The following is a 13,509-nucleotide window of genomic DNA, read 5'->3' as shown; positions in this document are numbered from 1 at the left end:
AAGAATGCACTTACCAACAATGATATCTTTAGACATAAATTTACCAGAGAATTATAGAGCTGATAATTAAAATCAGTCGTACCTTTTTAAACTGCGGCAACCAATTGTTTTAACTTAGGCAATAAACAGCTTAGATTGTGGAGGCTGTTTCTCTAAGATAGCATTCAGTTTCATAGAATATACTGGAAAATTTTCATATAGATTTTTAAATTTTCTGTTTTGTCTCCCTTTTTCTCACCAATTATTTTCTCCTTCCTTTACTTTTCTATCTATATCAGGCATGAATCAAATGCACCCTCATCCTCGGACATTCCTTCATTTATCTTTCAATCTCGAAAGCACAACGTCAAAATTAGATCACTTAGGGATTTTTATTTCTGTCTAAATGATGAAAATGTATTTATAGTAGAGTAAAACACAATGTCCATTTCTGGCTCAAATCACAGTTCTCTAAAAATAGGAATAGACACTTCCTGGCCTAAGCCACATTTGAATAGGTGTTGTGACATTTGACATCAGACGCACATCAGTTTATGCCTTTCCTGCAGGACTCACCTTTTAGCAGTGTCAGGGAAGTTAGTTTCAGGAAAGTGAATGTTAAAAATAAACTGTAGATTTTGGAAGTCTGAAATAAAGGCAGAAAATGCTAGAACTGCTTTGCAGGCCAGGCCATAGCTGTGGGAAGAGAAACAGTTAATGTTTTGGGTTAAAGATCCTTCAACAGTATAGACTTTAACCTAAGGCATCGATTCTGTTTCTCCTCGCATAGATGTGGCCAAATCTGTTGGATACTCCCCACACTTTCTGTTTTTATCTTAGGCCTAGGAGCCAGTAATGTTGGGCACTGATCAGACAAATAGCTCCTCATGGGCCATTACTGGGTTGGAAGCCCACTAATAAAGTTCAATACCTTTCTTCCATCCTTCCGAATCCCCTCCACTTCAGCTGCAATAATAATTGTCCATTATGGTCCAATATAATTAAGTGGTCTTATTGAACGGTTTACTCCTTTACGGTGCATTAAGTATTCTCTTTCACATACAAAGGTATCACAGGAAACACATGAGCCAAAACCAGACTTCTTTCTGGCAAATTTTATGAAAGTTATGTTTTCCAAATTTATCCCAGGTCAATGGTGACATGGTGACATTTAGAACGTTCCGTAACATGTGACAGAAGAAGAATAGAATATGTACATTTAGAGTGAATGTAACAATATATTTTGTTTACAACTTGAACCTTTAAGCAATATAGAAATCAAATTTGGAAATTGACTGTCGAAAACTGATTGGTCGTGGTAATAACTTTTGAAGGAGGGAAATGATTTCCAACTTGAGGGACGTGTCCTTTGTTACTTTAAGTATAAGTCACCCATGATTAAGAATGTTTATAGGGTTAGGATACAAAAAATGCTTGTTCCTGAAACATTGCACCTTGCCACCCTTCTGCGCAGTCAACTCCTGAGGAGCCAGTTGCCTCTGCAGATGCCTTGTTAAGTAGGATTGTAGGACACACAGAAGTAGATGAGCTTGACTATCTGCAACCTGACACCGCTGAAAAAAACCCTTCAGTGTTTGCGAGCAAGTTACAGGTTTGTACAGAAAATCATTTCATAATTAATCACCTCTATTTGTGTTTGCATTCATTTTCATATCCAGTTCTGTTTGTTCACCAACATGGTCAAAGTCTCACACTATTTTTTTTCCACTATTGCTTTTCTACGGATTGCTCCTGTTCTGTTCAATGGCAGGAAGAGCTAGTGTATGCAGCCATGAGGATAGAAGCACTGAAGCTAGCCAAACAGATATCCAACTCTCCCAGCAGCTCCTTAGATTATGAGGTATCGCATAATGCCTGGAGTGTTATGTTTGTAGTGTATTGGCTAGTGTGTGAACTAATTTAGTCAAAAGCATCATACTGTTTTAAGCATGTCTTAGTGATCTTATCTACTTTTCGAATGAGCCCCTCCCATATACGTCCCTAATGTACTGATGATAAATGTTAACCTCTTGATTGCATGCTTGGATATGCTGTTGCCTATCATACTCTCTTTTAGGTTTTAGTGTGATACTTCCCTTGGGCTTTCTACCCCTGGAAATCGACTGTGACTGTACAAATTAAATAAATTCAGAGTAGCAAATTTAGCATGGCACATTGCACACTGGACTTGTCCCAAACTTCCTTCTGGCCTCCTGCAAACAGAACAGTGGTTGGATTGACACGCCATTAGAAACTTGATGGGAAAATTAGTTTTGAAATTGAACGTAAAGGGAACGCAGTGGCTCAACGGTGCCCGGAGATGTGGATTCAATCCTCACCTTGAGCTGCCCTTGTGGAGTTGGCCCATTCTCCCTGTGACTGTGTGGGCTTCCTTCATTTGCCCATTTTTCTCTCCTGTACCAAGTGATTGGTAGAATAATTGGTCACTAGAAATAACGACCTTATTGTGTAGAACTTGAGGGGAGCTGATAGAAGAGTGTGGGAATAAAAATATGGGATTAATGTAACATGTGTTAATGGGTGGTAGATGGACTTGACTGGTGGTTCAGTTTCCGCTGTTGTCTATAAGAGTTTGTGTGTTCTTCCTGTAATCATGTGGGTTTTTTTCTGGGTTCCTCCCACATTCCAAAGGCGTACAATTAGGTTTAGGGTTAGTGCGTTTTTGTCGTGCTATGTTAACACCCGAAGTGTGGCAACACTTGTGGATTGCCCCCAGCACAATGTGCCCTCAGTGTGCTGGCCATTGACGCAAGTGACGTATTTCACTCTAAGCTTTGATGTAAGTATGATAAATAAAGCTCTAATCTAATCTCTTAGTTCTGGATGCCATACCATAGGAAAGATGTGATTATGCTAGAAAGGGCACAGAAGAGTTTCAAAAGGATATTGTTGGGACTGGAAGGATTTAGTTATGAGTAGAGACTGGATCAGCTGGGAATATCTTCCCTGGAGCAAAAGAGACTTTGGACCCACTTGAGAGAGGTTTATAAAATCACAAGGCATAGATAAGATGGGCAATCAGAATTTTATTCCCAGTGTAGGAGAGTCTAAAATTGGAGGGCATAGGTATGATGTAAGAGCAGAAAGTTTTAAAGGGAGCACGACGGGCAAGATTTTTACACAAAAGGTGCCGGGAAAGTGGAAAGGGCTGCCAGAGGAAGTGGCAGAGGTGTGAACAATTACAGCTCTTGCAAAGTTTCAAAGGCATTCGTACAGGTCCATGGATAGGAGAGGTTTAGAGGGATGTGGGCCAAACGTAGTTAAATAGAATGAGTTCAGGTAGTCCCATTTAACTCCGTGCAACATGGAAACAGATTCTTCCTGATCTTCAACAGGGAAACAAATTCTATAACAAATTCCTGGCAGAATTTTCACACAGGCGCAATTCAGCATGGATACGATCCCAATTAAATTCCGCTTCTCAGTTTTCATTTTCATTCCATTTGAGTATAGTACCCTCCTAAAACGGGTGGACAGCGTACTCCATCAGGTTATTGTGCAGGCAACAGAGTTAAAGATCACTCTCAAGAGCCTGTCCTCGCATCTGAAGGAGGCGATTTGAGAGCTCTGAGGAATTGTGTTTGCTATAATTATGTGTTGCTATAATTTAGAAATAGGTTCAATCAGTTCTTAAATCAATCATCTGTGCATGGTAAACACAAAATAATCTGCAGATGCTGGGGTCAAAGCAACACTCACAACATGCTGGAGGAACTCAGCAGGTCGGGCAGCATCCGTGGAAACGATCAGGCGAAGGGTTCCGGCCCGAAACGTCGACTGATCGTTTCCACGGATGCTACCCAACCTGCTGAATCATCTGTGCATGCCTCCACTAGGTTCATTTTGCTATTTTCCAGTCATTCCTGACTTTCTGACAATCTTCAGGGTGCAAAGTTAAAAATGTGCAGAATTCACATTATTAGGAGTTGTTCACCACGCAGTTGAAGGAGAGAGAAAGAAACCTTGTTAACTGAACAAATATTCTTTGTTAGGCTGATATTATCCCATCATGATTGTGACTGCTAAAAGTACTTATCAAAGCACACCTCTCTAATATTTTCCTTAAAGTGAATGAGAAATGGGAATGGCTTGTGATGACCTGCTAAAGGACAGAGATGGAAATTGAATTTGGTGAAATTAGGTGGCAGCAACAATGGGAAAACTTGATTAAGATACCCGAGTGGCCAGGAAATTAAGAGTAAGCACTATTGCGTGTCTGATCCTTTTAGTCTAAATGATATACCATGTAAAACTGAAGTGTGCCTAAACAACAGCTGGTCAAATGAAAGTCAAGAGTCAGAATCAGATTTAATATCACTGGCATATGTCATGAAATTTATTGCTTTGCATCAGCAGTACAGTGCAATACATAATAATAAAAAATATAAATTATAGTAGGTATATATAAAGAAAGAAAATTAAATGAATTAAATAGTGCAAAAAGAGACGGAAAATAAATACTGAGTTGGTGTTCTTGGGTTTAATGTCCACTCAGAAATCTGATGGTGGAGGGAAAGAAGCTGTTCCTGAATCACTGAGTGTGTGTCTTCAGGCTCCTGTACCTCCTCCTTGATGGTAGCAATGAGAAGAGGGCATGTCTTGGATGATGGGTAAATGATGGATACTGCTTTTTTGAGACACCTCCTTGTGAGGGTGTCCTGCAAGCTGGGGAGGCTAGTGCCCATGAGGAAGCTGGCAGAATTGACAACTTTCTGCAGCTTTTTCTGATCCTGTGCAATGGCCCCTCCATACCAGATGGTGTCATTAAGAGGTGACTGTTTGAGTGCAGCTCCAATGGGAAATCATCAACTATTCCTGTTTAGGATTACTACAGCTGAAAGTCTCTTGCTGTGTGACAGGGTTTATTTCTGAATCAAGATAAATGTATCAAGGCCCAGTATATTTAAAAAAATCACTATATTCACAAGAACATTTGTATAGAAACATAATTAGCAAAATGATTATTAAGTTAGTATGCAACTAGAATATCCTAAAATTATGTGAAATAAGTTTTAGTCTTTGTGCAATAAATTAAGAACAGTTTAGTGTGCATAATAGATATTTTCTCATTTCCAGTGTCACACTTTATTAATGTGGTGAGAAGGTGAAATTCAAAACACATTGGATTTTCAAGATACCATTGAAACACCCCAAGCCTTTTGACAATATGACAGAAATTGCCAAAGAGCTAATATTTATTTAAGTATAAAATATAAATGAAGTGAATACTGATTTTATTTTATATACGTTAGGAATAGCCAACGCACAGTTATTATCAAGGTTAATCTGAAGTTTAGTTGCCATTTTACTTTATTAAGTTTCTTTCACTTGTCTGCATGCTCACAGATCAGAGGGAGGAGTGCAGCCCGAAGACAAAGGGCCATTTCTGGTTCACATTCACAAGTAAGAGTTAGATTAGGACCTTCCCCAGTATTAGTAATATGTTTGATAACATTTTGTAATCATATCAATGCTTACAGCAGTTGGAAATAATCTGTTTCGTTCCACGAAATGTATGTAAAAATTGGTGAATGAATTTTAAGAATAGCTAGCTAAGAAAAGACTTCTGGAATTCTGTATATGATAACAGCTAAATATTTCTCAAGAATCACTTTAAGGCCAGAGACATTAATTAGAGGAATACTTTCACCAAATAACTACATAGTGCAGAACTTATAAGGATGTTGAAACTGTTTTTAATCATGTTGCAGCTTTCATCTGGCTTAATTTAGAATTGTAACTTGTAGTTTGTAACTTACAGATGGTTTTAGTGAATGCTGATCATGTGCAAGTCTGGACAGCTTTGAGAACTTTATCTTAATTTTCTAACGACTGTTTCCAACATGTGAAAATGAGGCGCAGATTGATATTCAATAATTTCTTTGGGTTATATTTTATGTATTCTAAATAATTTCATAGTTTATTTGTGAACACAAACCAAATGTGAAAAATTCTGAATGTGTCAAAGCAGAAAAACAAAGGGTCTTAATTAGCAGTTTGAGGTTGGAGCATTGATGGAAATTATTTATTTGTTTACTCTTTTTCTTTTATTTCTCAGTATTCTATCCATGAAAATATCATGCAGTGCAATGTCAAATGTTTTGCTTTTATTTTCTGAGTGAATTCAATTTGAATGTAGAGTGGATATTTGACTTGATTGTGAATGAGTTTTTAAGACCATTGACATAGAAGCAGAATTAGGCCATTTGGCCCATTGAGTCTGCTCCCCATTCGATCATGGCTAATTTATTTTCCCTCTCCTGCCTTCTCCCTATAACCTTTGACACTGAAGCACCTTCAATTACTCCAAAAGACTGAGGTTTGGTAAAATACTGAAAGGCTTTTATTCGCTGTACAATACGACCTCCACAGTGAGTGTCTGCCCCCGGACAGAGGGGGAGGGGCAAGGCGAACACCTTTATACAGGACTCTGTGGGAGGAGCCACAGGGGCAGTCAGCAGAGGTGTGTGTCCAGACAGGTAACCGAGTTACAACATATATACATGGTTTACCACAGACACCCTTACTAATTAAGTACCAATCAACCTTCACTTTAATAATTTGTCCTCCAGAGCTGTCTGTGGCAATGAGTTCCACAGATTTACCACTTTCTGGCTTAAGAAATTCATCCTCACCTCTGTTCTAAAGGGGCATCCTGGTATGGTAAGGCTAGCCGTTTGGTCTTAGATTCTCCCACTACTGGAAGCTTCCTCCTTATGTGTATTCTATCTAGGCCTTTCGATATTCAGTAGGTCTCAATGAGATTCCCCCCTTCTCCATTCCATTCCATTCCATTGATAGAAACAGGACAGATGTGTTTAGAATCCTTTCTCTGAGGCATTGGAGTAAAACAAAATTGAGTCTTTTTTTCTTTCTCTTCACTATTGCCTTCACATTGATTTCTCATGCGGCAGAAAAACTAATGCTCCCTGGGGGAAACCAAAAACAATCTTGCATTTATCAGCCATTAAGACTGTGGTATTTTCTAAGCATTGCTAATTATATCTCCTGTCAGCATACTGATTTAGTACACGGTATCTACAGCATACACTTATAAGACCAGTTGCTTCAATAAATACTCAATTTGTAAATTAATTACCCTATATTCACAGTCTTACAAGTTTTTAAAGGTGAAATAAAATATAAATATTGCTTTAAACTAAACTTCCTTTCGGCAATTTAAGAAGCAATATTTTGTCTTAATTGAAGATTCATGAAATTGCATTTAAATTGAGACAAAGTATTGCTTCCTTTCTCTAAATGCCAATAGTATGTTTCCTTCTACTCAAAAATTTATTTCATATAAAATACATTTTTGAATCTTTGGAAATATGCTAATGGCACTTCGAGGTAGGAAACAATGTCTTTATTTTAGCAATACACACAAAATGCTTTAGGAACTCAGCAGGCCAGGCAGCAACTATGGAAACCAATAAACAGTTGACATTTTGGGCTGAGACCCTTCATCAGGACTGGAGAAAAAGGTGACACGTCCGAGTAAGAAGGCGGGGGAGGGCTGGAAGATGTACAAGGTGGTAGGTTGTAGGTGAAACTGGGAGAGGGGGAGCGATGAAGTAACAAGCTGGGACGTTGATTGCTGAAAGAGATAAAGGACTGAAGAAGGGGGAATCCGAAAGGAGAGGGTCGAAGACCATGGAAGAAAGGGAAGGGGGAGGAGCACCATAGGGAGTTGATGAACAGAAAGGGAGATAAGGTGAGAGAGAGAACAGGAATGGGGAATGGTGAAGGGGGGGGGCAATTACCGGAAGTTCGAGAAATCGAAGTTCATGCCATCAGGTTGGAGGCTACGCACACGGAATATGAGGTGTTGCTCCTCCAACCTGAGTGTGGCCTCATCGCGGCAGTAGAGGAGGCCATGGACTGACATCTGAAATGTCGAAATTTTCTTTTAAGTGTTCTTTGGTGAATCTTTAATGTAAGTCAAAGGTATAGAAATTTATGTTTTCATGCACCTCTCAGGTTCTGCAGGCCAAGCATGAAAGAGTAAAAAAGTTCCAAATTTTATACAAAGATTTGCATGATTCTAAAAGGTGAACAGCTTTCTGTTGGCTCTGAGTTAATGAGTAACTTGATAGAGAAAAAAATGACATTCTATTTTAGCTAATAAATAGTCATGCTTTCGAATTGCTCTGCTTACCAGAATAACATAGATCCTGCAAATGTCTCTTGGTAAGTACTGTTTAGCTGTTGTCGAGATGGCAGCAGAGACTCATTAGGGCAATGTGTACAAAAAACTACTAATTGTAGAAAGGTGGCTATTTTGTTTTTTGATTTGTTAAGCAACAGATGATCAGATGGGGAATAGACATGTTGTTACTGAATTTGATAGTATGCTGTCACTATTCTTATAAATAATTTCTGCAATTGCTTGGCTCTGAATTAAATTGAAGTTCTCACTTTTCTACATATAATTTCTGACATTTCATTATGAATTACCCAACATGCTTTCCTTTCGCTGATGTATTTCAGGAGAATTTTTGCAACCCTGCAAACCTGAAGTTAATTTAAATCAAACCATTAGTTTAAACTAAACAGAGCGTTTTGGAAATTTGACCTTGCAAGCGAGTACTTCTTTTTCGCAGCTTCTAAGTCAAAAGTAATTCACTGTAATCCTATATCAATTTTTTTTTTGCATTTTACACCTGCTCTAGCAAAGAGACAGTACACCATTAATGGACACTCCCATCACAAAAAGTGCACTCTACTCCAGAACTGGTGACAGTGAAGTGGAGGATTCTCTAGCAGATGGACATCACTACAACCAAAGAGATTTGGATTCTGCTCTGAGAGCAGCTAGGGAGGAGGTAATCGTCCATTCTTAAGTAAACTATTCTGCTTGGGTTTGTATCTCTCTGTCTATTCATATGGTTGATATCTATTATGGATTTATTTTTTGAGATACAGCACAGAATAGGCCCTTCTGGCTGTTCGAGTCGTGCTGCCCAGCAATCCCCCAATTTTACCCAAGCCTAATCAGGGGACAGTTTATAATGACCAATTATAACTAACCAGAACTAACCAGAACTTCTTAGGACTGTGGGAGGAAACCAGAGCACCTGGAGGAAACCCACAAGGTCACAGGAAGAAAGTACAAACTCCTTACAGGCAGTGCTGGGACTGAACCTGGGTCTCTGGTGCTGTAAAACATTGTGCTAACTACTACACTGTTTGGCTTTTTACAGAAACAGTCCTAATATCTTTTGCCAAATTAAAACAACTGAATCTATTTGACAAAGCTTTTTAAGTGGCTAAAATAATTAAGTTTATTAATTTGTTTATTGCTCCCTTTCATTTTATTTCTGTATATTTATTGGTATAACCAGCTTGTTTTAACCTACTCGTGCTTTTCTCAGATTGGTTCACGTTGGTGTGTGTTCCTTTCATTGTTTCAGATTGTTGAAAAAGAAAGGGAAGCAGCAGAATGGAAAAGGAAATATGACGAAAGTAAGCAAGAAGTTGTTGAGATGAGGTGGGTTGATATGAATCTGGGTGTCTTGGAATTCTGTTATGATGATTATAGTAGCCTCTTGAAAATTAAATGGATAATCCTCTGTCAAGAAACATTATCCATGCAGACCGAGCCATAATATCTCTGGGGGCTTTGAATTATATTATAAATTTCAAGTATGACCCCAGAAAAGACTTGATGGTTGAGCTTATACGGCAATGAAAGTAAATTAGTAGAGGCCATGAAGAAATTAGCCACCCATTCTATAACAATACGCACAAAATGCAGGAGGAACTCAGCGAGTCAGGCAGTATCTATAGAGGGGAGTAAACAACATTTCGGCCAAGAGCTTTCACCAAGACTGGAAGGGAAGCAAAAGCCAGAATAAGGAGGTGGAGGGAGGAGAAGCTGTGTAAGCTGGGAGGTGATAGGTGTGTCGGGGAGGTGGGACATGGTAAGAAGTTGCAAGGTGATAGGTGGAAGAGTTAAAGGGCTGATGATGAAGGAATCTGATGGGAGAGGACAGCGGACCATGGGAGAAAGGGAAGGAGCAGGAGGTGAGGAAAAGAGAAGGAATGAGAGGGTAACCAGAATGGGGAATGGGGTGGGGAGAGGGAAAATAGTGGAAACTGAGAGAAATCGATGTTCACGCCATCAGAATATGAGGTGTTGCTCCTCCAACCTGAGTTTGGCCACATCGTGGTAGTAGAAGAAGCCATAGACAGACATATCAGAATGGGAATGAGAAATGGAAAGAAATTGTCAGATCCGAGGATGTCCTGTATTTTGTGGGAAACAGAGCAAAGGTGCTTGACAAAGCGGCCTGCAGTCTATCTTGGGTTTCACCAATGTAGAGGAGGCTGCACTGGGAGCATACAATAGATGGGCCTGATGCTCGCAAGTGAAGTTTCACCTGCCCTAAAAGCAGAGCCTGGGGCTCCTGTTGGTGGTGAGAAGGGAGGTGTAGGGGCAGTGTGGCGCTTGTCACGATTGCAGGAATAATAGCCAAAAGGCAGATCAACGGGGAAGGATGAGTGTACAAGGTAGTCACATAAAGAGCGCCCCCTATGGAAAGCAGAGAGAAGAGGACAGAAAGATGTGTTAGTGTTGGAAATGGTAAAGTTACAGAGAATTATATGCTGGATGTGGAGGACCATGGGGTGGTAAAAAGCTCTTTCTATTAAAATGATTTAAGTCATCAATGTTAGAAGCATAACCATATTTGTAAGAAATTTCAGTTACTTTCACCCATGAGTTTAAACCTGTTAGTGATTACCTTTAGAGGCACCATTCATTAGTATTTTTAATTTTAATATTTAATGACTTCAGTGACACAAACTTCTTGATGCTACCTGACCTGCTGAGCTCCTCCAGCATTTGGTGTGTGTTACTTTGGATTTCCAGCATCTGCAGATTTTCTTGTGTTTATGATTTTAGTTGGACAACATTTTAGTTTTTGTAAAATTTGGATTATATACTCAGTGGCCAGTTTATTAGGTAACTCTTATACCTAATAAAGTGGCCACTGAGTCGGTGTTCATATTTTGCTGCTGCTGTAGCTCATCCACTCCAAGGTTTGATGTATTGTGTGATCAGAGATGCTCTTCTGCACCACTGTTGTTATGTGTGGTTATTTCACTTACCGCCACCTTCCTGTCAGCTTGAATCAGTCTGGCCATTCTCCTCTGACCTCTCCCATTAACAAAGCGTTTTCACCCACAGAACTTCTGCTCACTGGATGTCTTTTGTTTTTCACACCATTTTCTGTGTGTATAAAATGTCCCAGGAGATCAGCAGTTCCTAAGATACTCAAACCGTCCTAATTAGCACCAACAATTATTCCATGCTCAATGTCACTTCAATTCTATTTCTTCCCCAGTCTGACATTTGGTCTGAACAACAACTGAACCTCTTGACCATGTCTGCATGCTTTTATGCATTGAGTTTCTGGGGAATGATTAGATATTTGCAATAATGAGCAGGTGTACCTAATAAAGTGGCCACTGAGTATATGTTGCACAACATATTCTTATATCCTCAATCTCTTTAGATATGTGGATCAGGTTTCAATTTTGTGAAAAGGATCTGATTGTAATATCAAGCAAATTAAGTCAACCCTGTCATTGTGGCTTCCAGAAATAGGAAGAGAAGGTTTTAAAGAGAAGGGCTTTAATGTATCTTCTGATCTCATGCAAGATCTCTCATGATCTCATATTTTTGATCTCTTTGAAGAACAGAATTTCTCTGTGCTTTTCAAGGGCATCATGAGCCATCCCTGTCCAGGCTTCCACTCTCTTTCCTCAGCTGTTGTTGCCTCTGATCCTTCTTCCCCTAACCACTTCCCTTATTGCAAGCTTTCAGCAATTTGTCTTTCAACAAATTACTGAGATTGCTGAGGCACCACCTTGAGGGGCTGGCAGTACTCTTGCAAGACGGTCATACTTTTGATCCATACTGCCTGAGCCTTGCTGTTGCCCATCCATCCGTTACTTCGGTCCTCTGGAACGAGATTTGGCTGCGAGTTGTTGGCATGAGCACCAAAGTTATTTAAGGTCACTTGCTTTTCTGAGGAAGGGTTATCAGTGGTGTGTACTTAAGTAATGTTTGAGTAATCTTGTATATATATATATTGGTTGGTCGATGTTTCTATCTGAACATCCCTGTTCGCTTAAATAATTCATTGTGGGTTATATTTATAAATACTGGAATTGGATACGCTATCATGCTACCCATGTGATACATGCGTCCCTGACTTAAAGTGAACTCAAAGTTAGACCTGCATTTCGGACACCTGTGTCTTTAGAATTAGTTTAATAGTTTGAAGTGACAAAACATAACATCCAGTCCTTCACCAACTATGCTGTAGCAATAAGGGTTATTTCAGGGGGAATAGAATATAAAAACAAGGAAATAATGCTGAAGCGTTATAAGACACGAATCAGGCTGCACTTAGGGTATTGTCAACAATTTTGGGCCCTTATCTCAGAAAGGATATATTGTCATTGGAGAGATTCCAAGAGGAGGTTCAGGAGGATGATTCTAGGGATGAAGGGGCTAACATATGAGGAGCATTTGGCAGCTTTGGGCCTGTACTCGCTGGAATTTAGAAGAATGCATGGGGATCTCATTGAAACCTAGTGAAAGTTGAAAGGACTGGATAAGGTGGATGTGGAGAGGATGTTCCCCTGGTGGGGTATCCAGAGCTAGAGGGCATGGCCTCAAAATTGAGGGAGGTGACCTTAAAACAGAAGTAAGGAGGAATTTTATTTAGCCAGAGAGTGGTGAATCTGTGGAATGCTCTGCCACAGAATGTGGTGGAGGCCAAGTCTGTGGGTATATTTAAAGCAGAAGGTGACAGCTTCCTGATTGGTCAGGGCATCAAGGGATATGGTGAGAGGGCAGGTGTATGGAATTGAATGGGACCTGGGATCGGACATGATGAAATGGTGGAGTGGACATGATGGGCTGAATGGCCTAATTCTGCTCCTCCGTCTTATAGAGGTAATCTGGTGGTGAAGTACAGACATGTGCAGAGTCACATGCAAGAAGAGTATTGAGAGAGTGCACAAAAGTAATTAATTGGGGGGGGAGAATATGAAAAGGGGATTCACATTGGATTAGTATAAATGGGTGGTTGTTAGTCAGAGTGGCGCTGGTGGATTGAAGGACCTGTTTCTGTGCTGCATACTGTAACTCTCTATGTTTAGCTGTGAGAGCTGTAGAGGTTACATTAATTGGAATATTTAGCCTCAATTTGGCAGCACTCTGCTAATTAGCATTGCACATTGATTGAGATCATTATCTGAACTCTGTATAAAGCTCACCGCTATCTACTAGGTTGGCAGGAACCAGCCTTCCTCAATATCGCAACGTAACACAAATATGCGTACATGGATAGAGTGGCCATGTCAGAGCCCTTTTGGCAATCAAAGTGTCTGAAAAATGAATACTGTGGGGCCAGATTTTGCAGCTTAAGTTTATGGAATATGATAAAACTAAAATTGAATTCTTTGGTACCTATTCTTTATGTGTAAACAGCT

The 13,509-nt window shown here is 39.7% G+C and overlaps 1 protein-coding gene across 13 annotated transcripts in view; it reads left to right on the top strand.

Moving 5' to 3' along the window:
- The window catches only part of LOC134359048 (uncharacterized), a 279,403-nt gene that overhangs the window by 246,390 nt on the left and 19,504 nt on the right, over positions 1-13,509 (top strand). For 10 of the 13 annotated variants that reach the window (XM_063071897.1, XM_063071898.1, XM_063071901.1 and 7 more), the window contains 5 exons: positions 1,454-1,591; positions 1,751-1,840; positions 5,347-5,403; positions 8,673-8,825; positions 9,414-9,490. In XM_063071897.1, the coding sequence (XP_062927967.1) occupies positions 1,454-1,591; positions 1,751-1,840; positions 5,347-5,403; positions 8,673-8,825; positions 9,414-9,490 (515 nt within the window). The remainder of the gene's footprint in view (positions 1-1,453; positions 1,592-1,750; positions 1,841-5,346; positions 5,404-8,672; positions 8,826-9,413; positions 9,491-13,509) is intronic. The other 3 variants (XM_063071896.1, XM_063071902.1, XM_063071904.1) reach the window with 3 other exon arrangements.

This window comes from Mobula hypostoma, chromosome 19, assembly GCF_963921235.1.
Source record: "Mobula hypostoma chromosome 19, sMobHyp1.1, whole genome shotgun sequence".
Lineage (NCBI taxonomy): Eukaryota > Metazoa > Chordata > Chondrichthyes > Myliobatiformes > Myliobatidae > Mobula > Mobula hypostoma.
This window is presented reverse-complemented; position numbering and strand designations above follow the sequence as displayed.